Here is a 25,506-nt window from a genome sequence, read left to right as displayed (position 1 = left end):
AACATGGATTTTAGAGATTTCTCACCACTGTTTCCCTTGGATTTAGATGGATTAATGTATAAAGTGACCTTGGGGTCCAAGTCCATAGCTCCCTGAAAGAGGCAACACAAATAGATAGGGTGGTAAAGAAGGCGTACGGCATGCTTGCCTTCATCGGTCGGGGCATTGAGTACAAGAGTCAGGAAGTTATGTTGCAGCTATATAAAACTTTGATTACAGTTCCGGCATTTGCAATATCGTGTGCAGTTCCGATCACTTCACTACAGGAAGGATGTCGAGACTTTGGAGAGGGTGCAGAAGAGGTTCACCAGGACGCTGCCTGGATTGGAGGGTATTAGCTGTAAGGAGAGGTCGGACAAACTTGGATTGTTTTCTCTGGAGCATCTGAGGCTGAGGGGAGACCTGATAGAGGTTTATAAAATTATGAGAGGCAGAGATAGGGTAGAGAGTCTTTTTCCCCCAAGGTTGAAATGTCAAGTATTTGAGGACATGCATTTAAGGTGAGAGAGGAAAGTTTAAAGGCAAGATTTTTTTATACAGAGTGTGGTGAGTGGCTGGGACGGGCTGCCAGGGGTGGTGGTGGAAGCAGATACAATAGTGGCTTTTAAGGCTGTTAGATAGACACATGAATGGGCAGAGAATGGAGGGACATGGATCTTGTGCAGGCAGAAGAGATTTAGTTTAATTTGGCATCATAGTCAGCACAGACATTGTGGGCTGAAGGGCCTGTTTCTCTGCTGTACTGTACTGTATTCTATGTACTTAGATCCTCTGAGGAAGTGCTGGAGGTGATTTTTTTTGTAAGTTAGCTTTCAATGACTGGTATATAAGGCCATCCAGGTCCCTTTGCACCTCGACATTACCCAATCTATCAGTGTATAAATAGTGTCATAGAGTCAAAGAGTCATTGAGTCATACAGTACAGAAACAGGCCCTTCAGCCCAACTGGTCCATGCTGACCAAGATTCCCACCTAAGTTTGTTCCGTTTACCTACATTTGGCCCATATCTCTCTAAACCTTTCCCATCCATGCACCTGTCCAAATATCCTTTAAATGTTGTTAATGTACCTGCCACAACCACTTCCTCTGACAGCACGTTCCATGTACTGACCACCCTCTGAGTGAAAAAGTTGCCCCTCAGGTTCTTACTAACTCTTTCCCCTCTCACCTTAAATCTATGCCCTCTAGTTCTGATTCCCCAACCCTGGGAAATATACCGTGCATTCACTCTATCTATGCCCTCATGATTTTATACACCTCTATTCGATCACCTCTCAGTCTCCCACACTTCAGTAAAAAAGTCCTAGCCTGTCCAACCACTTCCTGGAACTTCAGTCCTTCGAGTCCTGGCAACATCCTCGTAAGTCATCCTCATGTCACCTTTCGGATGACGTTAAGGTGAAATCCTACCTTACTTCTCAGATGGATGCAAAACCCTGGCACTTGTCCAAAAAAGAACATGGAATTTCTCTCTGGATCCTTCAAAGAAAATTAGTGAAAGCAAGCAGTTATTCCAGCACTTAATATGAATTTGTGCTCAGCACAAATTAGCTGTGAGGTTTCTACATGATACAAGTTTCTACACTTGAAAATGCTGTGAAATCCAATGTATGACTCACGGTAATGTGTAAGTCCCGTACCTTCACTTTTCTGGGGACTTTGGAAAACACTTCTCTTTGATTTGAAGAACATATAGCTCTTCTGTAGGCTTCAGAGCAGTAATAGAAGCAAAATTCAAATCAGATTTGTGAAAGTCTGTTTATTCAATTGGTAGTGCACTCTATGACACTTACCAATTTCATTGCTTCAGACAAAGTTTAGTGAAATAGGAAGGTATATGAACATGAAACTGTAAACATCAACAAGTCATGCAGTGAAAGATAAGTATCAAATTCTGCCAACCCTAAGTTTTTTTAGACAAATTCAGCAGCGTATATTTTGCTTCAGTACTTAAATCTCCCCAGTCCTCCCCATCTCTTACACACCAGACTTTACAGTACTTAAACTGTAAAGTGCTTTGGAATATTCTGAGGTTATAAAAACTCCTGTACAAATAAAGTATTTATTCATCTCAAACTTTAAAGTGATGGACAGTTCACTATCTCTCCCCCTTCCTATCGGGCAGAAGATACAGAAGCCTGAAAGCACCAGGCTCAAGGACAGCTTCTGTCCCGCTGTTATAAGACCATTGAACTATCCCCTATTGAATGGTCCCCTAGCACAATAAGATGGACTCTTTACCTCACAATCTACCTCATTATGATCTTGCACCTTATTGTCTGCCTGCACTGCACTTTCTCTGTAACTGTAACACTTTATTCTGCATTCTGTTATTGTTTTCCCTTGTACTACCTCAATGCACTGTTGTGATGAAATTATCTTTATGGATGTTATGCAAAACAAATTTTTTCACTGTACCTCAGTACATGTGACAATAATAAACCAATCTACCAATCTAATTTACCAGTTCTGTAGACCTGAGGTTCTATCAAGATTACCAGTGTACTCATGCTTAATTAATTGATAATGGGAACACAAATTTCTCACCTTCTTAGTCAGTGATAGTAAATCTGATTCTGTTCTGAGATCAAATTCCTGAGTAGTAATTGTTGAACATTGACAGCCTGGATCTGATAATCAAGTCTTTGGATTTGAACCCACAGCCTTCTGACTCAGAGGTGAAAGTATAGAGGTGAATCCTGATTAACACGTCGTCAGAACCTCAAATAGACAAATGGAGAGCGGGAGTTTTCACGTGCATGGGTTGAAAGCTCCTGTACCAAGGTAAAATGTCGGCCTCAGTCTGAGGCACCCACAAGCCAACCAAAGATATAGAACTGTTGCTTCAAGTGGAGATACTGAGAATTCATTCAAAAATTGCTGGAGGGTCGTCATAAAAATATCACCTATTTTGAAATATTGAACCACAATTTTAAATTTAAAGCAATGACAAGATTTCAAGCAAGGTTCAGATGAGAGACGGTGTAAGGATACAGGAAGGTGGGAGCTTGAACTCTGGACAGTCCTTGTGATCCTCTGCAGATACAGCCTCCAGATTTCGTGCTTTATGCTCTATGTTGCTGTGTGAAATGGCTTCAAGCTGCTGTTGCTCACAAATGCTTGTTAGGCATTCTTCTGTCCACTATCTTAACACAGATGCTAATCAGTAACGTGCCTGCAAGGAATGTCACTTGATCGTTTTAAATGCTTGTCAGCTAACATGCTCTGGAGTCATTCCGAGAATAACTGAACTCATAGCTGGTTTTCCCTGCCAACTAATTTGCCGTTTATTAATTAATCGTGAGCAAAGTGACATTTGCAATGTTGGAGATGAGAAAATGCCGGAAAGTTGTAACGTTTGACATACAACTCAACTATTCTGATCCAAGAAGATCTTGCATCAGAGCTCCTATCTCTGATCTCTCTTTTCCTTTCAGTAGCTGACTTAACTGACAGATGTTGCTTGTGCCTGATCCCTGGTCTATTTACATTAATTAATTTGAGACCTGGGCTAATAACATAGAAACTATGGGTTCAAACCTTGTCAACAAAATGTGAATGTTTAAAAAGCTCATTGAAGAGTCATTACAGTGACCTTTCCAATGGTAAACTGATAAATTGGTTTATTATTGTCACATGGACCGAGCTACAGTGAAAAACTTTGTTTGCCATCCATAGATCATTTCATCACAACAGTGCATTGAGGTCGTACAAGTGAAAACAATAACAGAATGCAGAATAAAGTGTTACAGTTACAGAGAAAATGCTGTGCGGGCAGACATTCAGGTGCAAGGCCATAACGAGATAGATTGTGAGGTCAAGAGTCCATTTTGTTGTACTAGGGGATTGTTCAATAGTCTCATAACAGCAGGATAGAAACTGTCCTTGAACCTGGTAGTACATGCTTTCAGGCTTTTGTATCTTCTGCCTCACAGGAGGGGGGAGAAGAGAGAATGTCCAGGGTGGGTGGGGTCTTTGATTATGTTACATAGAGCAAATTAACATAGAACATTACAGCACAGTACAGGCCCTTTGGCCCACATTTTATCCTGCTCTAAGATCTATCTAACCCTTTCCTCCCACATAGCCCTCCATTTTTCTATCATTCATCTGTCTCTCTCAAATGTCCCTAATGTATCTGCCCCCACAACCTCTGCCGGCAGTGCGTTCCACGCACCCACTACTGTCTGTGTAAAAAACGTGCCTCTGACATCCCCCCCCCATACCTTCCTCCAATCACCCTAAAATTGTGCCCCCTCGAGTGACCGTTGTGTTGGCTGCTTTCCCCAAGCCAGCGAGCAGTGGAGACGGAGTCCATGGAGGGGAGGCTGGTTTCCGTGAGGTCCTGAGCTGGTCCACAACTCTGCAGTTTCTTGCGGGCTCAGGCAGAGCAGTTGCCGTCCCAATGAAAGGTCATTGCCCTGAAATATTAGCTGTTTCTTTCTCCACATATGCTGCTTGACCTGCTGAATATTTACAGCATTCAGGGACCCCAATAACTTGCCCTGTGTATTAAAGAGGCAGACTAAGCTACCTTGCCAATGTAATAGTGACTAATTAAACCCAGCTTTGTTAAACTATGATCCATTTAAGCTCTTCGATGTTTCCCTTGGCTGGGATGTCCATAACCAAAGGTCATAGTCTCAAGGGCTTGTCCATACACAATTAAGATGAGATTTTTTTTCATCCAGAAGTTGGTGAATTCTCTATCCCTGAGGGTTGTGGAGTCTCTGTCACCGAGTCATGGAGTTATACAGCATAGAAACAGGCCCTTTGGCCCAACTTGTCCATGCTGACCAAGGTGTCCACCTAAGATAATCCCACTTTCCTGTATCTGCTCACGTCCCTCTAAACCTTTCCTGTCCATGAACCTGTCCAAGTTTCTTTTAAGCTTTAAATTTTGTAACTGTACCTACCTCTACCACTTCCTCTGGCAGCTTGTTCCATATACCCACCACCCTCTGTGTGGAAAAGTTGGCCCTCAGAGGTCTCCTTTAAATATTTCCCCTTCCACTTTAACTCTATGCCCTCTAGTTTTAGACTCCCTGCTCTGGGAAAACGACAGTGATCATTCACCCTATCTATGCCCCTCCTGATTTTATAAACCTTTAAAAGGTCACCCCTCCTACACTCCAGAGAAAACAGTCCCAGCCCATCCAACCTCCCCTTATAACTCAAGCCCTCCAGTCTCGGTAACATTCCTTCGAATCTTTTCTGCAGTCTTTCCAGCTTAATGACATCCTTCCTATAGCTGGGTGACCAGAACTGTGCACAATACTCCAAGTGTGATGTCACCAACGTCTTGTACAGCTGTAACATGACGTCCCAACTCTTGTGCTCAATACCCTGACTGATGAAGGCCAATATGCCAAAAGCCTTCTTCACCACCCTGTCTACCCGTGTTGCCACTTTCAGGGAACTATGTACCTGTACCCCAAAGTTTCTCCGTTCTACAACACTCTCCAAGACCCTGCCGTTTACTGTGTAAGTCCTGCCTGGTTTAACTTACCAAGATGCAACACTTCTCACTTGTCTAAATAAAATTCCATCAACCATTCCTTGGCCACCTTTCCCAGTTGATCTACATTCAAGACAGAGATCAATATAGAACATAGAACATTACAGTACAGTACAGGCCTTTGGCCCACAGTGTTGTGCCGACATTTTATCCTGCTCTAAGATCTATCTAACCCTTCCCTTCCACGTAGCCCCCCATTTCTCTATCATTCATGTGTCTATCTAAGAGTCTCTTAAATGTCTCTAATGTATCTGCCCCCACAACCTCTGCCAGCAGTGCGTTCCATGACCCACCACTCTCTTTCTTTTTCAATCTTTTTATTAATTTTCAAATTAATACAGATTAATATATATAACATCGGTAATCATACACGTAATACAAAGAGATCGGAAGGGCAATCATGACATGTATAGTCATAAAGAATAAAAAGTATATTCAGGCCCCACGGTTTCTTGGTAAATGAATATAATTACAAAAAAAAATCAAAAAGAGAAAGAAAAAGATTTATTGTATTAAAAATACTCAAATCGAAAAAAGAATTGCAAGTAATAAAACAAAACAAATTTTAAAAAATTTCTCGATGAACACAGAGCATCATTATGTCATCAATTCCGCTCCTCTAAGTTCAAAGATTATTGAAAAGGGATCTATATCAGATGAAAATATTGAATAAATGGACTCCAAACTTCCTCAAATTTAAGCGAAGGATCGACAGCGCCACTCCTAATTTTTTCTATGTTTAAACATGATATAGTTTGAGAAAACCATTGAAAAGTAGTGGGAGGTATTGGGTCCTTCCATTTAAGCAAAATGGATCGCTTAGCCATTAATGTAACAAAGGCAATCAAAGGCTGCAGCAGATAAGTGGCCAGATTCCATCATTTGTAGCCCAAAAATTGCAGTGATTGGGTGAGGTTGTAAATCAATATTCAATACAGTTGAAATAATGTTAAAACTGTCCTTCCAATATTTTTCCAAAAGAGGACAGGACCAAAACATATGTGTCAGGGAAGCCACCTCCGAATTACATTTATCACATATGGGATTTATATGGTGATAAAAACGGGCTAACTTGTCCTTCGACATATGGGTCCTGTGAACTACCTTAAATTGTATCAAAGAGTGTCTGGCACACATTCAAGATGCACCCACCATTCTCTGTGTAAAAAACTTACCTCTGACATCCCCCTTATGTCTTCCTCCAATCACCTTAAAATTATGCCCCCTCGTGTTAGCCATTTTCGCCGTGGGAAAAAGTCTCTGACTGTGCACTCGATCTATACCTCTTATCATCTTGTACACCTCTATCAAGTCACCTCTCATCCTCCTTCTCTCCAATGAGAAAAGCCCGAGCTCGCTCAACCTATCCTCATAAGACATGCTCTCCAATCCAGGCAACATCTGGTAAATCTACTCTGCACCCTCTCCAACGCTTCCGCATCCTTCCTATAATGAGGCGACCAGAACTGAACACAATACTCCAAGTGTGATCTAGCCAGAGTTCCATAGAGCTGCAACATTACCTCGTGGCTCTTGAACTCAATACCACGACTAACGAAGGCCAACACACCATATGTCTTCTTAACAGCCATATTGACCTGCGTGGCAACCTTGAGGGATCTGTGGACGTGGACCTCAAGATCCCTCTGTTCCTCCACACTGCTAAGGGTCCTGCCATTAACCTTGTATTTTTGATACTTTTTGATATTAAGGTAATTGAGGGCTCTGGGGTTAGTACAGGAAGTGGTTCAGAGGTAAAAGATTAGCCATCAATAATGAATGGCAGAACAGACATGGGGCTTAATAGCCTGTGGCTTCTATTTCTTTAGCCTGAGAATCATATACTTGACTGCTCGTTGTTCTCAAGATACAAGCAACTTACAGTCAATTATGTAACTCCTGGAAAGACACTACCCGTCCATCCCGAGAATCCAGCAGGTCCATGTGGATGAACAGAACTTCTTGCATTGCCGTTATGCCTCAAACATAGATTTTAAGATTTATTTATTAGTCACATGTAAGATAGATATCTTATTGGTCACATATACATCGAAACACACAGTGAAATGCGTCTTTTTGAGTGGAGTGTTCTGGGGGCAGCCCGCAAGTGTCACCACGCTTCCAGCGCCAACATTACATGCCCACAGCTCCTAACCCGTATGTCTTTTTGGAATGTGGGAGGAAACCGGAGCACCCAGAGGAAACCCAGACAAAACCAACAGGGAGAACGTACAAACTCCTTGCAGCAGCGGCGGAATTGAACCGGGTCACTGGCGCTGTAATAACGTTACGTTAACTCCTACGCTACCGTGCCTGCCCTGGGTTTGGAATATCCCATCGAGTCTGCTGGAGTTTGTTCATCAATTTCCTTCACAGGAAATGGATGATCCATTTCCACAGTTCATCCTTTCCACAGCCATCTTTCCCCCCCATACTAACCAGAGGTCAGAATGCAGGCAGTTGCGTCTTTGATAGGTTTTAGTGATGTGCATGAGGATTTCACAGACAAAGTGCTTGATGAGAAAGCTAAGTGGAATCTCTGTTAATTCTATCCATGGTTGTGATGTAGTACAGAATTGCTGTGTATATATAGAACAGAAACTTGTCATAAGACCAATCTGGTCTGGGCTACTGTTTGTGCCTTTCCTCAACCTCTTCCCACAACCTCCTCGCCTTACCCCTTCTATTTCCTTGGTTGTTCACTTCACTTCTCTTTATGTACATTCCTGTCTTTCACACCCACACCTCTTTGCGCTAGTGCTTTCCAAAATGTCAGCCATTCCTTCGTCTCCAGATTATAATGGTTCTCCCTAATTCCCACCGTGTACCTTCTGTACACCGACCCTGCTGAACCCCTTCATAATTACAAGGGCCTTCGGTGACTTGCTTTCACTTTGGAAGCAAAAAGATTGCCAGCTTGTTCAATCGTCTCTGACGTGTGTGATTTCTCATCTCTGGCATGAACCGTCGAACAATGGGACGACTATTGAGCCCTTGCACGATTCAATTAGCCCCGCACAATAGTGATTCCTGATGAGTCACAACATAAACATGCCCTGGCCCACCCGAGCATTCGTCATCCCCTGGGAGAGGTAAGAAAGGAGGTAAAAGGCCGGGCCAATTATTACCCTTGTTACAGAGTGTCTATTCACAGCGCAATATTAGTTGGGATGGGGATGGGGAAGTGTTGAGCTACACTGTAAAGATACAAGAAACTCGGTCAATTATTCAGAAAGCATGTTCTGTTTCGAGGAGCAGTGGAAGTGGTATTTGAAGATAATAATGCAAGAGCCTGGTGGTGCTGACTCACAGCTCCAATGACCCAGGTTCGATCCCGATCTCTGCTGCTATCTGAATCATAGAATCAGAAGGAATCATCGAGAGCTGCAGCTCACTGAGTCTGTGCTGACCATCAAACATCTGTCTACATTAGTGCTACATTAATTTCGTTTTTTTATTGCCCAACACATTCTCAACAATTTACACCAAATCCACCACACATTTGGGGACAATTTACAGCGGCCAATGAACCCACCGACCCGCACGTCTTTGGGAGGTGGGAGGAAACCGGAGCACCTGGGGGGATACCCACGCGGTCACGGGGAGAACGTGAAAACTCCACACACAGACAGGATCGGAGGTCAAGATTGAACTTGGATGGCCGCATGACTTTTCCCAGATGCTCCGGTTTCCTCCCACGTCCCAAAGATGGCCAGCTGGTAGGTTGGTTGGCTGCTGTAAATTATCTCTGATGTGATTGAGTGGCAGGAGAATGAGGATGAGGAGTTAATAGACATGCAGGAGAGAATAGGATTCAGGGAAATAAGCAGAGGAATAAGATAGATGGGACTGTCTGAGAGCTGGAATGAACAATGGTCTCATTATGTCATTGTGAGGAAACTATTATAACGGGTTTAGAGTGGATCAAGAGGGGAGATGTTGATCTTTATTAGTCGGGGTATTGAGTTCAAGAGTCACAAGGTAATGTTGCAGCTCTATCGAACTCTGTTTAGACCACACTTGGAGTATTGTATTCAGTTCTGGTCACCTCATTATAGGAAGGATGTGGAAGCTTTAGAGAGGGTGCGGAGTAGACTTACCAGGATGCTGCCAGGATTGGAGAGCGTGGCTCTATGAGATAGGTGAGCGAGCTAGGGCTTTTCTCTTTGGAGAGGAGGAGGATGAGAGGTGGCTTGATAGAGGTGCACAAGATGATAGATCGAGTGGACAGTCAGAGACTTTTTCCCAAGGCGACAATGGCTAACACGAGGGGACATAATTTTAAGGTGATTGGAGGAAGGTATAAGGGGGATGTCAGGGGTAAGTTTTTTATACAGAGAGTGGTGGGTGCATGGAACGCACTGCCGGCAGAGGTTGTGGAGGCAGATACATTAGGGATATTTAAGAAACTCTTAGACAGCCACATGAATGATAGAAAAAATGTAGGGCTCTTTGGGAGGAAGGGTTAGATAGATCTTAGAGCAGGATAAAATATTGGCACAAGATTGTGGGTTGAAGGCCTGTACTGTGCTGTAATGTTCACTGTTCCAGTCAGAGTTATAGAGTTATTGAGCATGGAAACAGGTCCTCCGGCCCAACTGGTCCATGCTGACCAAGATTCCCATCTAAGCAAGTCCCATTTGCCCACGTTTGGCCCATATCCCTCTCTACCTTTCCTATGCATGTACCTGTCCAAATATCTTTTAAATGTTATTAATGTACCTGCCTCAACCACTTCCTCTGGCAGCTCGTTCCGTATACCCACCACCCTCTGGGTTAAAAAGTTGCCCCTCAGGTTCCTACTAAATCACTTCCCCCTCACCTTAAACTTATGCCTTCTAGTTATTGATTCCCCAGCCTTGGGAAAAATGCTATGTGCATTCACCCTATCTATGTCCCTCATGATTTTATACACCTCGATAAGATTACTCCTCATTCTCCTATGCTCCAATGAAACCAGTCCCAACCTGCTCAACCTCTCTCTATAACTCAATCCCTCGAGTCCCAACAACATCTTTGTAAATCTCCTCTGCACTCTTTCCAGCTGAATGGCATCTTTCCTACAGCAGGGTGACCAAAACTGAACACAATATTCCAAATGCAGCCTCACCAACATCTTATACAACTGCAACGTAACCTCCCAACTTTTATATTCATTGCCCTGACTGATGAAGGCCAGCCTGCCAAAAGCCCTCTTCACCACCCTGTCTATCTGTGACGATTAGAACAGGTTCAACAACTAGGAGGCAGAGATTTAAAATTTGGAGAAATCGATATAAGCAGAATGTGAGGAAGAGTGTCCTATGCGGCAGGTGGTTGTGATCTGGCACTCACTGCCTGCAGGGATAATGGGAAAAGAATCAGTCAGGGCTCTCAAAAGGGAATTGGATGGACGTTTGACAGAATACTTTGTAGGGCTACAGGGTAAAAGTAGTGGAATGACTCTAAAGAAATTGCTTTACTAGGAACTGTCAGAGACTTGATGGGCTGAATGGTTTTCTGTGCTGGTACAGTCCCATAATTCTGTGATGCCTTCTATGGAAAACTGCAGTGTGTGGAGGTTAGTTACCTTCATATTACCTGCAGAGTAACAAACTGGTCCACCAGTCTTGATTCAAGTTGGAGTTACCCAACGATGTCCTCTCTATCTGGGAAGAGCATGGTCATATATGCCACCAAGTTTAGTGCCTTCTCGGGTGCCTCGGTATAGTGTGTACAGATTTACATAAAATACAACAAAACGGGCCACTTGGCCCAACCAGTTCATGCTGGGCTTTTAAGCTCCACCACTCCCTCCATATATTCCTTCCCCAAATTCTGCATCTTCTCCTAATTAATTGGAAAATTCTCCCCTGTTCCTCATCTGCTTGATAAATGCTTCATTCCCACAATCAATATTTCCTTTACTTTTATCACTCCATAGATCATCATTGGAATTCTATTCCATGTGGGTTGATAGTTTAATTGGCCCTTGTAAATTGTCCCTAGTGTATGTTAGAATTTGGGGCAAATTGATGAGAAAGTTGGCAGAATTTTTTTTGAATGAACTTATTTTGACCTATTTCCCATTGCTATAAAACATCGCTGTTTGCCAATATATTTTGCAATTTATTTTCCTTTGTTCTATCTTCTCCTCAAAATTGGCTATTTTCCAATCTATTAACTTACCTTAACTATGCTTGTTCCCATCCTAGGTATGATGCTATCTGTATTATAATATGATCAGTGTTGCCAAATTGCACCCCCCATTCCTTCCCTTAATTGCTCAGGCATATTACCCTTTACTAGATCCCTCCATCCATAATATTGAGAAAGAATACCTGTGTATGTGGTAACAACTCCACTCCCTCATTTCCTTTAAGCTTCTCTTGGCCAATTATTTTTGATGCGGTTGAAATTGCCCTTAATTATTATTCTTGCACATCTTACTCAGTTCCCTGACTTTCTTCTGCCACCTCCCTTGCAATATTTCACACTCCATGCTCTCACATTCCACCAGCAGGACTTCCCACTTAAGTGGTTCATTTTGGTAGCTCAAATATGATGGCAGATTATAGTATTAATGGTAGGACTCTTGGCAGTGTGGAGAATCAGAGGGATCTTGGGGTCTGAGTCCATATGACGCTCAAAGCGGCTGCACAGGTTGACTTTGTGGTCAAGAAGGCATATGGTGTATTGTCCTTCATCAATCGGGGAATTGAATTTAGGAGCCGAAAGGTATTGTTGCAGCTATATAGGACCCTGGTCAGACCCCACTTGGAGTATTGTGCTCAGTTCTGGTCGCCTCACTACAGGAAGGATGTGGAAGCCATAGAGAGGGTGAAGAGGAGATTTACAAGGATGCTGCCTGGAGTGCGGAGCATGCCTTATTTGAAAGCAGGTTGAGGGAACTCGGCCTTTCCTCCTTGGAGCGACGGAGGATGAGGGGGGACCTGATAGAGGTGTATAAGATGATGAGAGGCATTGATCAGGTAGATAGTCAGAGGCTTTTCCCCAGGGCTGAAATGGTGGCAACAGGAGGACATAGGTCTAAGGTGCTGGGGAGTAGGTACAGAGGAGATGTCAGGGGTAAGTTTTTTACTCAGAGAGTGGTGAGTGCGTGGAATGGGCTGCCGGCAACGGTGGTGGAGGCGGATACGATAGTGTCTTTTAAGAGACTTTTGGATAGGGCTATGGGTAAGCCTGGTAATTTCTAGAGTAGGGACATGTTCGGCACAGCTTTGTGGGCCGAAGGGCCTGAAATGTGCTGTAGGTTTTCTATGTTTCTATGTTTCTAATGTGGACCACAATTGATTTCTGCCCCTCCCTTCCCAAATGTCCTCTTCAACCACCTTGAGATATCCCTTGACATTGTGATTTCAATGTAACCTACAGGACTCTCAGTCTTCCAAAGAAAGCAATCCTCTCTAATCTCTCCTTAAAGCTCTAGTTCTTCACTTCTCATCCCCTCTCTGTCTTCCCCAACACTATCCCATCCTTCCTGTCGCGTAGCAAGCAGAACTGTACATGGGAAGCTAGCTGTGGCCTAATGGTTTGACAATGATAAAAGCCTGGTTAGGCCACATCTGGAGTATTGCATTCAATTCTGGTCGCCCCATTATAGGAAGGATGTGGAGGCTTTGGAGAGGGCGCAGAAGAGGTTTACTAGGATACTGCCTGGATTAGAGGGCATGTGCTATAAGGAGAGGTTGACAAATTGGGTTGTTTTTTCAGGTGTGACGGAGGCTGAGGGGAGACCTGATAGAGGTTTATAAGATTATGAAAGGCATAGATAGAGTAGACAGCTGATATCTTTTTCCCAGGGTCGAAATGTCTAATACCAGAGGGCATGCATTTTAGGAGAGATGGGGTAAATTCAAAGGAGATGTGCGGGGCAAAGTTTTTACACAGAGAGTGGTGGGTGCCTGGAATGCGCTGCCAGGGGTGATGGTGGAGGCAGATACGACAGAGGCGTTTTGGAGGCTCTTAGACAGGCACATGGATGTGCAGAGAATGGAGGGATACGGACCATGTGCAGGGAGAAGGGATCAGTTTAATTAGGCATCATTAACTGAATTAGTTTGGCACAACATGATGGGCTGAAGGGTCTCTTTCTGTGCTGTACTGTTCTGCGTTCTGTGTTCTATAATTCTAGCGTGACCTTCCTGCTCCCGTACCTTGGTTTGTACATTAGAGTATTCATTAAGTCTTTTAAACTACCTCATCTTTTCTCATGTCCTCATCTTCCAGTACAGCGTGAGGCCATTCAACCCACTGAATCTATACTGTACCTCAGAGCAACCACAACAGTCCAATTCTCCCACTTACTTCTATTCTCTTGCACATGGCATTAACATGGTTCTCCTGCCACACACCTACTCTTGAGCCAATTTACGGTGACTAATTAACCTGCATGTCTTTGGGAGGAAACCCACGTAGTTCCTTGGAGAATGTGCAAACTCCACACAGACAGCACTGGAGGTCAGGATTGAACCTGTGTCGCTGGAGCACCTCATCTCCCTTTCCTCCTCACTTCAGAGCTCAGTGGTCAGGCACTTCCTCCTCCGCTTGGCCGTATCTGACCATGACTCTGGCTTGTTCGGCCTCCTCAAACGTTATTAGCTCACACTTCTGTAGACTGATTGCGTTTATCACTCTTTAGACCAGTCCATCGATATCTTGCTGCTGCCCACAGCTTTATTCCCACCAAGTGTTGTTTCATCAACAGACTTCTTAATCATGGCTCCTACTCTGACAAGCATCATGAAAGGAACCATTTCTTCCGCAGTGTTTCCCCTCAGGCCCACCTGCCCCTTTCTCTTTTACTTTATAGCATTTAGACCATCAGTAATTGAGTGACAGAGAGTCAATAATGTTACTTCTACAGCCTTGTGTGTAGAACATAGTACCTAGGACAACAGTACAGCACAGTAGCGGCCCTTCGGCCCACGATGTTATACCGACCCATATAAACACCTAGTCATTTTCACTCTAACCCTTCCCTTCAACACAGCTCATAACCATCCATTTTTCTTACTTCCATGTGCCTATCTAAGAGTCTTTCAAATGTCCCTGTTGTATCAACCTCTACAACCACCCCAACAGTGCGTTCCAGGCACCCACCACTCTCTGTGCAAAGAACCTACCTCTGACATCTCCCCTAAACTTTCCTCCTTTGACCTTAAACTGATGTCCTCTGGTATTGGCCATTGCCACGCTGGGGAAAAGGTGCTGGCTGTCGACTCTGTCTATGCCCCTCATAATCTTATACACCTCTATTAAGTCACCTCTCATCCTGAGTCGCTCCAAAGAGAAAAGCCCTAGTTCACTCAACCTATCCTCATAAGACATGCTCTCCAGTCCAGGCAGCATCTGGTAAATCTCCTCTGCACCCTCTCTGAAGCTTCCACATTCTTCCTATGATGAGGTGACCAGAACCAAACAAAGTACTTTAAGTGTGGTCTAACCAGAGTTTTATAGAGCTACAACATTACCTTGCGGCTCTTGAGCTCAATACCCCAGTTAATGAAGGCCAGCACACCATATGCCTTCTTAACAACCTGCGTGGCAACTTTGAAGGATCTATGGACTTTGACCCCAAGGTCTCTCTGTTTCTCCACACTGCTAAGAATCCTGCCATTAACCTCGTACTCCGCCTTCAAGTTCATTCTTCCAAAGTGTATCACTTCACACTTTACTGGATTGAACTCCATCTGCCACTTCTCCGCCCAACTCAGCATCCTGTCGATATCCCAATGTAACCTACAACAACCTTTTACACTATCCACAACCCCTCCAACCTTCATCTAATCTACAAACTTACTAACCCATCCCTCCACTTCCTCATCCAAGTCATTTATAAAAATCGCAAAGAGCAGGGGTCCCAGAACAGATCCCTGTGGAACACCACTGGTCACCGACCTCCAGGCAGAATACTCTCCATCAGCTACTGCCCTCTGCCTTCTGTGGGCAAGCCAATTCCAAATCCATGAAGCCAAGTCTCCATGGATCCCATGCCTCATGACTTTCTGGGTGAGCCTACCACGGGGAACCTTGTCAAATGCCTTACTAAAGTCCATGTACACCACATCCACATCTCTACCTTCACCTATTTGTTTCGTCACCTCTTCAAAAAACTCAATTAGGCTCATGAGACACAACCTACCCCTTACAAAGCCCTGCTGACTATCTCCAATAAGACTATGCTTCTCCAAATGCTCGTAAATCCTGTCCCTAAGAATCCTCTCCAATAGCTTGCCCACCACTGACGTAAGACTCACTGGTCTTTAATTCCCAGGATCATCCCTATCACCTTTCTTGAACAACGGAACAACATTTGCCATCCTCCAATCCTCTGGTACCACTCCTGTGGCCAGGGAGGACGCAAAGATCATCGTCAATGCCCCAACAATCTGTTCCCTCACCTCCCATAGTAACCTGAGGTATATCCTGTCCGGCCCCCGGTGACTTATCTATCCCAATGTTTTCAGAAGCTCCAACACTACCTCTTTCTTAACCTCAACATGCTCCAGCACATTGGACTGTTCTACGCTGACCCCACATTTCTCAAAGTCCCTCTCCCTAGTGAACACTAAAGCAAAGTATTCGTTAAGGACCTCCCCTACCTCCTCCGCCTCCAGGCACACATTTCCCCCTTTATCCCTGAGTGGTCCTACCATCACTCTAGTCATCCTTCTGTTCTTTACACACATGTAGAACACCTTGGGGTTTTCCTTAATCCTACTCACCAAGGCCTTCTCATGTCCCCTTCTAGCTCACCTAAATCCATTTTTAAGCTCTCTCCTGGCTACCTTATAATTCTCAAGTCCTGCCTGAATTTTGCTTCCTAGACCTTAAGTATGCTTCCTTATTCCACTTGACAAAATGTTTCACCTCCCTTGTCTACCGTGGTTCCTTTACCCTGCTACCTTTCCCTGTCTCAGTGGGACAAACCTATCCAGAACACCATTCAAATGATCCCTAAACAACCTCCACATTTCTTCTGAGCCAATCCCTGAGAACATCTGTTCCCAATTTACGCTCCCAAGATCCTTCCTAATACCGTCATAATTAGCCCTCCCCCAATTAAATACTTTCCCATATCGTCTGCTCCTATCCCTGTCCATGGCTCTGCTAAAGGTCAGGCAGTTGTGGTCACTATCTCCGAAATGCTCGCCCACCGAGAAATCTGTCACATGACCAGGTTCATTGCCTAATGCTAGATCCATTATGGCCCCTCCTCTTGTCGGCCTGTCCACATACTGTGTCAGGAATCCTTCCTGGAGACACTAAGCAAATTCTGCCCCATCTAAGCCTTTTGCACTAAGGAGGTGCCAATCAATATGAGGGAAGTTGAAGTCCCCCATGACAACAACCCTGTTGTTTTTGCACCTTTCCAAAATCTGCCTACTTATCTGTTCCTCAGTGTCCTGGTGGCTATTGGAGGGCCTATAGAATACTCCCAATAGAGTGATTGTTCCCTTCCTGTTTGCGACTTCTACCCACACTGACTCAGTAGACAATCCCTCCATGACGTTCTCCCTTTCTGCAGCTGTGATACTATCCCTGATCAGCAATGCAACTCCCCCACCTCTTTTACCTCCCTCCCCATCCCTTTTGAAACATGTGAACACTGGAACATCAAGCAACCAATCCTGCCCTTGCGACAGCCAAGTCTCTGTAATGGCCACGACATTGTAATTCCATGTACTGATCCGTGCTCTGAGTTCATCAACCTTATTCTTAATACTTCTTGCATTAAAGTAAATGCATTTCAGTCTATCCAATGACTCTATTTATACCCTATTCACTGCCTATCCTTCCTCACTGTCTCTTTGCACAATGCATCTACCTTTACACTAACTGCTCCATCATCCGACCCAACACTCTGGTTCCCATCCCCCTGACAACCTAGTTTAAACCCTCCCCAGCAGCTCTAAGAAACTTGCCTGCGAGGGCATTGGTCCCCCTCAAGTTCAGGTGCAACCCGTCCCTTTTGTACAGGTCATACCTTCCCCAGAAGAGATCCCAGTGATCCACAAATCTGAAACCCTGCACCAATTCTTCAGCCACACATTCGTCTGCCATATCTTCCTATTCTTACCCTCACTGGAGTGTGGCACAGGCAGCAATCCAGAGATTACCACCCTTGAGGTCCTGCTCCTTCTACTCTCTGTTCAGGACCTCATCCCCTTTTCTATCCATGTCGTTTGTACCAAGATGTACCATGACTTCTGGCTGCTCACCCTCCCCGTTAAGAATGCTGTGGACTTGATCCAAGATGATCCTGGCACCCGAGAGGCAACATACCATCCAGTAGTCTCGTTCCCATCCACAGAACCTCCTATCTGTTCCGCTAACCAACGAATCCCCCATCACTACTGCACTCCTCTTCTCCCCCCTTTCCTTCTGAGCTACAGAGTCAGACTCAGTGCCAGAGACCTGGCCTCTGTGGCTTTCCCCTGGTAGGTCATCCCTCCCACCCCCAACAGTATCCAAAATTATATACTATTTATTGAGGGGAACGGCCACAGGGATACCCTGCACTGGCTGCCTATTCCCTTCCCCGCTCCTGACGCTCACTCAGCTACCTGCATCCTGCAACCTTGGCGTTTCTGCCTCCTGGTAACTCTGTCTACCCTCTCCTCAGTTTCCCGAATGATCCGGAGTTCATCCAGCTTCAGCTCCAGTTCCCTAACACGGTCTGTAAGGGGCTGCAGCTGGATACACTTCTCCCAGATGTAGTCATGTAGGTCTGTAAAATCTCTGAAGCTTAAAGTTGGTCGGTGGAAGTATTTACTAAGCGCTTCATTCAAACATTCACTGTGTTCACACTGTCCCTGATGACCCTCACCAGTTCTTACAGATGCACCACAGAAAGCATCCTATCCGGATGCATCACGGCTTGGTATGGCAACTGCTCTTCCCAAGACCATAAGAAATTGCAGAGAGGCCTCTGCTAACCGTATGATTGCCTTTGCTACATTAACGGCCAAACGATCCATTTTGCTTAAATGGAAGGATCCAATACCCCCTACTACTTTTCAATGGTTCTCTCAAACTATATCATGTTTAAACTTGGAAAAAATTAGGAGCGGTACTGTTGATTCTTCGCTTAAATTTGAGGAAGTTTGGAGTCCATTTATTCAATATTTTCATATGATATAGATCCCCTTATAATGACCTTTCAATTTAGAGGAACGGAGTTGACGACATAATGTTGCTCTGTTTCCACTGAGAAATTTTAGTCCAGTTTTTTCTTTCTGTTTTTTTTTTGAATTTTTTTTTAGCTTAGTTTGGTTTGATATATTGTTTATAATTTTTCTCATTGTTTTGGGGATTTTTTTTTCTTTCTTTTATATTTTATAATAAGTCTTTTTCTTTCATATTATATTCATTCACTCACAGATCGTTGGATCTACAGATTTTTTTTATACTTTATTGTTCTTTATGATTATCCATGTCATGATTGTTCTCCTGATCTCTTTGTATTACATGTATAAACATTGATATATTAATCTGTACTAATTTGAAAACTAATAAAAAGATTGAAAAAGAAAAGAAAGACATTGCAGAGAGTTGTGAACGCAGCCCAGTCCGTCACGCAAACCTGCCTCCCCTCCATTGACTCCGTCTACACCTCCTGCTGCCTCGGGAAAGCAGTCAACATAATCAAAGACCCCTCCCACCCAGTCATTCCCTCTTCTCCCCCCCCCCCACCACCATTGGGCAGAAGATACAGAAGCTTGAGAACATGTAAAATAAGATAAGATTTCTTTATTAGTCACATGAACGTCAAAACACACAGTGAAATGCATCTTTTGCGTAGAATGTTCTGGGGGCAGCCCGCAAGTGTCGCCACGCTTCCGGCGCCAACATAGCATGCCCACAACTTCCTAACCCGTACGTCTTTGGAATGTGGGAGGAAACCAGAGTACCCGGAGGAAACCCACGCAGACACGGGGAGAACGTACAAACTCCTTACAGACAGCAGCAGGAATTTAACCCGGGTCGCTGGCGCTGTAGTAGCGTGCCATGCCACCAGACACTACCATGCCATCAGACTCAAGGACAGCTTCTATCCCGCTGTTATCAGACTCTCAAGTGGACCTCTTATTCAATAAAGAACTCTTGATCTCTCAATCTATCTTGTCATGGCCCTTGCACTTTATTTATCTGCCTGCACTGCTCTTTCTCTGTGATTGCAACACTATATTCTGAATTCTGTCTTGTTTTCCCTTTTGTAGTACCTCGGTGTACTTGTGTATGGAATGATCTGACAAACAAAAGCTTTTCACTATATCTCGGTACATGTGACAATAAAAAATGCATCTCTGATGCATCTCTATAGAACTCTGGTTAGGCCGCATTTGGAGTATTGCATGCAGTTCTGGTCACCTCACTATAGGAAGGATGTTGAGGCTTTACAGAGGGTGCAGAGGAGGTTTACTAGGATGCTGCCTGGATTAGAGGACATGTGCTATCAGGAGAGGCTGGACAAACTTGGGCTCTTTTCTCTGGAGCGGTGGAGGCTGAGGGGTGATCTGTTGGAAGTGTATAAAATTATGAGGGGTATAGATAGGGTGGACAAGCAATTTTTCCCATTATTGAGCGATCCAATACCAGGGGGCATGCATTTAAGGTGAGAGGGGGTAGGTTCAGAAGAGACGTGAGGGGTACTTTTTTACTGAGAGAGTGGTAGATGCCTGGAATGTGTTGCCTGATAGGATGGAGGGATCTGGGCATTATGTAGGTAGGAGGGAATAGCTATGTCGGCACAACATTGTGGGCCGAAGGGCCTGTTCCCTGCTGTACTGTTCTATGTTCCATGTTCTAAACCAATTACCGATGACTTCTCTTCCCTCCACATGCAGAATTTGCAACTCACTGGTCTGCCATCATCGGAGCGTCTCACTCCAAGTCTTACATGCTGTGGGAGTACGGGGGATTTGCCAGTGATGGGGTAAGGCAGGTCGCTGAGTGGGGCTCCCCCGTGAAGATGGAAGAAGAAATCCGACAGCAAGTAAGTCATTCCTGGGCCTGGGTATCATGGTGCGTTTAAAACCGGAAATGCTCAAGTCATGCATGCAGCCACAGCTGGTCGATTCATTGTGTTAAGGTTGTGGGGTGGCTGCTTCATGCTACATGAAATAGTTGCACAAAATGTAGAGGAAGACTCCTTCAGCATAAGGCAGAACTGGTGTGGCTACCACACTCTCAGATTTGTTCTCATGGTTGGTTATATCTAAAGAGAGTGCATCCTCAGTCACTTGCACTGAGCATAATGACTACCTATTGAAACTGACTTCCAGTCCATTGGAAGTGAATCTCAATCCTCAAGACACCGCAATACAAGCAATCAGGGATTGTATCTCGGAGGGACTCGATTAAAAGAAGTCTTTAAGTAGGCACCCGCGTGTTAGTTGGATTTAATGAGCAGCAGTAACTGAAGGCTTATCATTCCGCCTCTGAGTGTTTACAAGTACAACCGTAAAGATGAAATTTCGCTTCTGCCTTTCTTTGCGTGGAGATTATACGTCAGTCATCCCTTATAGTTCACCGCTGATGGGAATAGTGGGTGACAGTGGGTGTGTGATAATTTAATTCCAGTTATTTTTCGTAAGAGTTCAATCAACCTTGTAATCTTCAATGTTTGAATGAAGTATGAAGTGGAGATCAGTAATAAACTGAATACGATTAGAAAGCACAATTAGGAAGTTTGTATTTTCTTGTATTGTTATATTATGTCAACCACTGAAAAAGCAAAGCCAAGAAAACCAAAAGTATTACCATGTTTGCTTGATGACTTTGCACCTCATCCTCCGAACTGATTAACTTTGAGTGTAGCAAGGTTACAATTTTCATTATAATGGCAGTCTTACAACAGATGAAGCATTGGGCACTAACACCAGGCAGTAGTCATTTGCAACGCTTGGAAGATCAAAACTTTCAGAATAACTTTTCTCCAGTTACTGAACAAATACTTCTATGCAAACCTCATTACCGATGTACTGGATAAGGGCAGGAATGTTGAAATCGTTCAGTGGGTCAGGCAGTGTCTGGGAGAGGCAAACGAAGTTAACGTTTCAGGTCAATGACCTTTCAAATCTACATAGATTTTCAATTTAAGTCAACAGCTGTTTTTCTAAGAAAATGAAATAGGCTGTCTGAGAAAGTGTTAGAAGCAGATTCACTGTACAGCTGCTGAAAAGAACGGTAAATATTTGAAGGAAACAATTTCGAAGGGGCTGGAGTGAGAGTTGAGAGGAGTGGGGTTGGAGGGATTAATTGGAAAAGTCTTTCTGAGTAGAAGCACATGAATAAGGAGCAAAGCCTGCAGAATATGATGCAAGTTTGGTGAATACATCATTTGTGCAAGTGTACCTCACAACAGGATGTACCTGTGTGGAATATTCAGAGTGAGGCTGATGTGGTCGTCAACGTATCCCACTCCTGCCAAAGTCCATTTTCAATGAAGTGGCACTGAAATAGAGGCTCCCACATGTTCACAATATGAAGTAATTCATTCACTTTGACTGTGAAGGATCTTGGAATGGGAATGTGTGTGTCAATGCCTGTACCTTCTCAAACCAACCTAGAGAGATTCTCTTGAAAGCTCACAACTGATTGTGTGAAGTAACAGTTTGCACTGAGGGGTTGTGCATTTCCTCGTTTACTTCATTCAGAGGTTGAAATCTGAAATGGAACCCAAGTTACACAGACTTCCAATGGGACTGCAGGAAATGTAACCCTGAGAGTCAATGTCTCAGGCATTCTGGCTGTAGATTAGCAGCTCAGGGTGATTAAAAGTCAACACCTACAACCTGATTAGTTTTGGAATTGGACTCTTTGGAACTTAGAACTGTTCTGAAATCCTAACTAATCCTCCAATATGTGATTAAATTGGGCTTCAGATAAATGGAAAATTTGACATATACTGAAGGAGATAATAACTGATTGGGCGGTGGGGAAAATGCAAAGGACTGGAGCCAGTTGGAGAGATATTTCAGTGTTGGTGCAGTTATAATGGACTCAATGTGGGGAAAGAAATACGCTGAACGTTTTAAGCCTAATGAAGAGTCTTCAACATGAAACATTAGCTCTGGTTCCATTCCCACCAGTGCTGCCTGACCTGTTGAGTGTTACCAGCATTTCTGTTTTGGTAATCTATCTCTTCATCTGGCTGTGTGGTTCCTGACATTAGGAGTGCTTGATGTTGACAGTGGATGTCCTGAAGTAAGAACAGTACAATTTTCAGGTTGTGATGTCTCCCATTTTGAACGTACTCACATCTACACTTGCACACGCACACATGTACCTGCACATATGCGTGCACCTAAATACAACTTGCAAAGTGATCCTTTTCGATTGGATCTGCTGGGCAAGCAAAAAGGTCCATCAAATCGGGGTCTTGACCCAGAACGTCAACTGTCCATTTCCCTCCATAGATGCTGCTTGACCTGTTGAGTTCCTTCAGCTCCTTTGTGTGTGTTGCTCCAGATTTCCAGCATCTGCAGTCTCTTGTGTCTCCATCAGATCTTGGTACTGTGGGATTGAGAATCATTGCACCAAAGGGGTCTATTCACCCCATTGTGCCAATGCCATCCCTTTGAAGGGTCTCTTCCAGTTAACAGCATTCATTTGCTTATTGCCCATAGCCCCACAGAGTTTTCTTTTCCTTCTGTGAACTTCCTGATAATAACTAAATTTATTATTAATGTTGTTTTAAAGCATTTTGCTTCAGTGCAATTTGTCATTTAAATCATACGGATTCAATTGCTTCCTAGAAATGAAATAAATATAATCTGAATTAATGTTAAGTAGTTAATAAACTAGTCAGTATGAATTCTAATTGCCTCATTAAACTTTGCTTGTCCAGTGACTTATTTTCCAGCACTTCCTTGCTTCTAAGGAGCAGGGAAGCTATTTCATACAGTTCCACATCATTTGAAACATCAATGAAAAAAACAAACTTTTCTCGCAACAGTTGCTTTTAATAATTTGTTTTAACGTGTTCTCAGAAAGTGAGTCAGAATGGCAAGGCCTCAGTTACTGTTGCTTGGTGAAAGTGGGAATAGTCATGGAGTTATACAGCATGGAAACAGGCCCTTCAGCCCAACTCGTCCATGCCGACCAATCTGCCAAACCGAGCTAGTCCCACTTGCCTGCGTTTGGCCCACATCCCTCTGAACCTTTCCTATCCATGTACCTGCCCAAATGCCTTTTAAAAGTCATAATTGTACCTGTCTCTACCACTTCTTCTGGCAGCTTGTTCCACATACCCACCACCCTCTGTGAAAAAGTTGCCCCTCCCATCCCTTTTAAATCTTTCCTCTCTCTCTTTTAACCTAGTTTTAGACTCCCCTACCCTACCCTGGGGGAAAGACCTGATCCACCTGATCTTTGCCCCATGATCTTATAAACCCCTATAAGGTTATAGGTCTCAGTTTTGCTTCCTGGTCACAGGTCAGAAATGTAATCATCTTGGTGTGCTGACATCTGAAAAGTGAAGGATCAAATTTCACCTTGAACATCTGGGGGACTTCTTTTAGCAACTTTGAGCAAGACCATTTCTTACACTTTCATCCCCCATTAGGAAGGTCTTAGGCCCCTGTGCTTCTTACTGGAACAAAGATCCAACCAGTTCCTCTCCATCAACGCTCTCGCCACCTGAGAGACTTGTTACCCAACTTTGAGCAAGACCATTTGTTAGTTCTTTTCTAAATCCAAAACCTCTTTTGCAAATTTCAGTCAACTCAGTGTGTCCACCCTGTGCGATCTTTCTGAACAGTAAGTGAAGGTATTAAAATTCATTCAGAAGGGGCTCTAATTTCTTGGAGTGCAGGAGACTGAGAGGTGATCTTATAGAAGTGTATAAAATCGTGAGGGGTATATATAGGCTGAATGCACTCAGTCTTTATCCCAGGGTTGGGGTATCAAGAACTAGAGGACATAAGTTTGTGAGAGGGGAGATATTTAATAGGAACTTGAGAGGCAACTTTTTTATAGAAAGGGTGGTATCTATGTGGAATGAGCTGCCAGAGGAAGTGGTTGAGGCAGGTACAATAACAACTTTTAAGAGATAGTTGGACAGGTTCATGGATGGGAAAGGTTTAGAAGGCTGTGGGCCAAACGCTGGAAAATGGGACTAGCTTGGATGGGGCATCTTGGTCTGCATGGACCAGTTGGGCCGAAGGGCCTGTTTCAATATATATGTCCGATATGTTCTTAGCTTCTCTGCTCCAGAGATTCTAAAACAGCAGAGACACCAAACTACAAACAGAAGGTGCTGGAGATACTCAGTAGGTCAGTATGTGGGGAGAGAAATTGGGCTATTGCTTCAAGTTAATAACCTGTCATCAGAACTGAAAAATTGAGAAAACAAGTGTGTTTTAAATTGCAGTGAGCAAGAGGGGTGAACAGGGGATGTCCGTGATGGGGTGCTGTAATAGAGTAACAGAAATGCAAATGCCGTTGGGAGTGTCTGTGAGAGGGCAGGGGTGCTTGTTACTCACAGCACATCTGACAGGAGAAGGTGTAACTAGAGGAAGATGGATGAGGGCATTTGAAGAAAAAAAAGCAATGCTGAATTGTGAGATGCAGAACATAACAGTAGCTGGAAATCTGAACTTACTGCTGCCCCGGGAAAGCAGCCAGCATAATCAATGACCCTTCCCACCCTGTCATTCTCACTTCTCCCCCCTCCCATTGGGCAGAAGATACAAAAGCCTGAGAGCATGAACCACCAGGCTCAAGGACAGCTTCTATCCTGCTGTTATCAGACTCTTGAATGGACCTCTTTTACGCTAAAGATGAACTCTTGATCTCCCAATCTACCTCATTGTGGCCCCTTGCTCTTTATTTGTATACTTGTACTGCCCTTTCTCCGTGACACTATTCTGCATTCTGTTTTCTATTTACTACCTCAATGTATTTATGTATTGGTGTTGCTATTAGTTTATTATTGTCACTTGTACCGAGGTGCAGTGAAAAACTTGTCTTGCACACC

At 43.9% G+C, this 25,506-nt stretch overlaps 1 protein-coding gene across 1 annotated transcript in view; it reads left to right on the top strand.

Moving 5' to 3' along the window:
- spon1b (spondin 1b) overlaps positions 1-25,506 on the top strand; it is a 353,689-nt gene that overhangs the window by 35,555 nt on the left and 292,628 nt on the right. The window contains exon 6 of the mRNA XM_052029057.1: positions 20,372-20,520. Within this exon, the coding sequence (XP_051885017.1) occupies positions 20,372-20,520 (149 nt within the window). The remainder of the gene's footprint in view (positions 1-20,371; positions 20,521-25,506) is intronic.

Source organism: Pristis pectinata, chromosome 14, assembly GCF_009764475.1.
Source record: "Pristis pectinata isolate sPriPec2 chromosome 14, sPriPec2.1.pri, whole genome shotgun sequence".
Taxonomy (NCBI): Eukaryota; Metazoa; Chordata; class Chondrichthyes; order Rhinopristiformes; family Pristidae; genus Pristis; species Pristis pectinata.
This window is presented reverse-complemented; position numbering and strand designations above follow the sequence as displayed.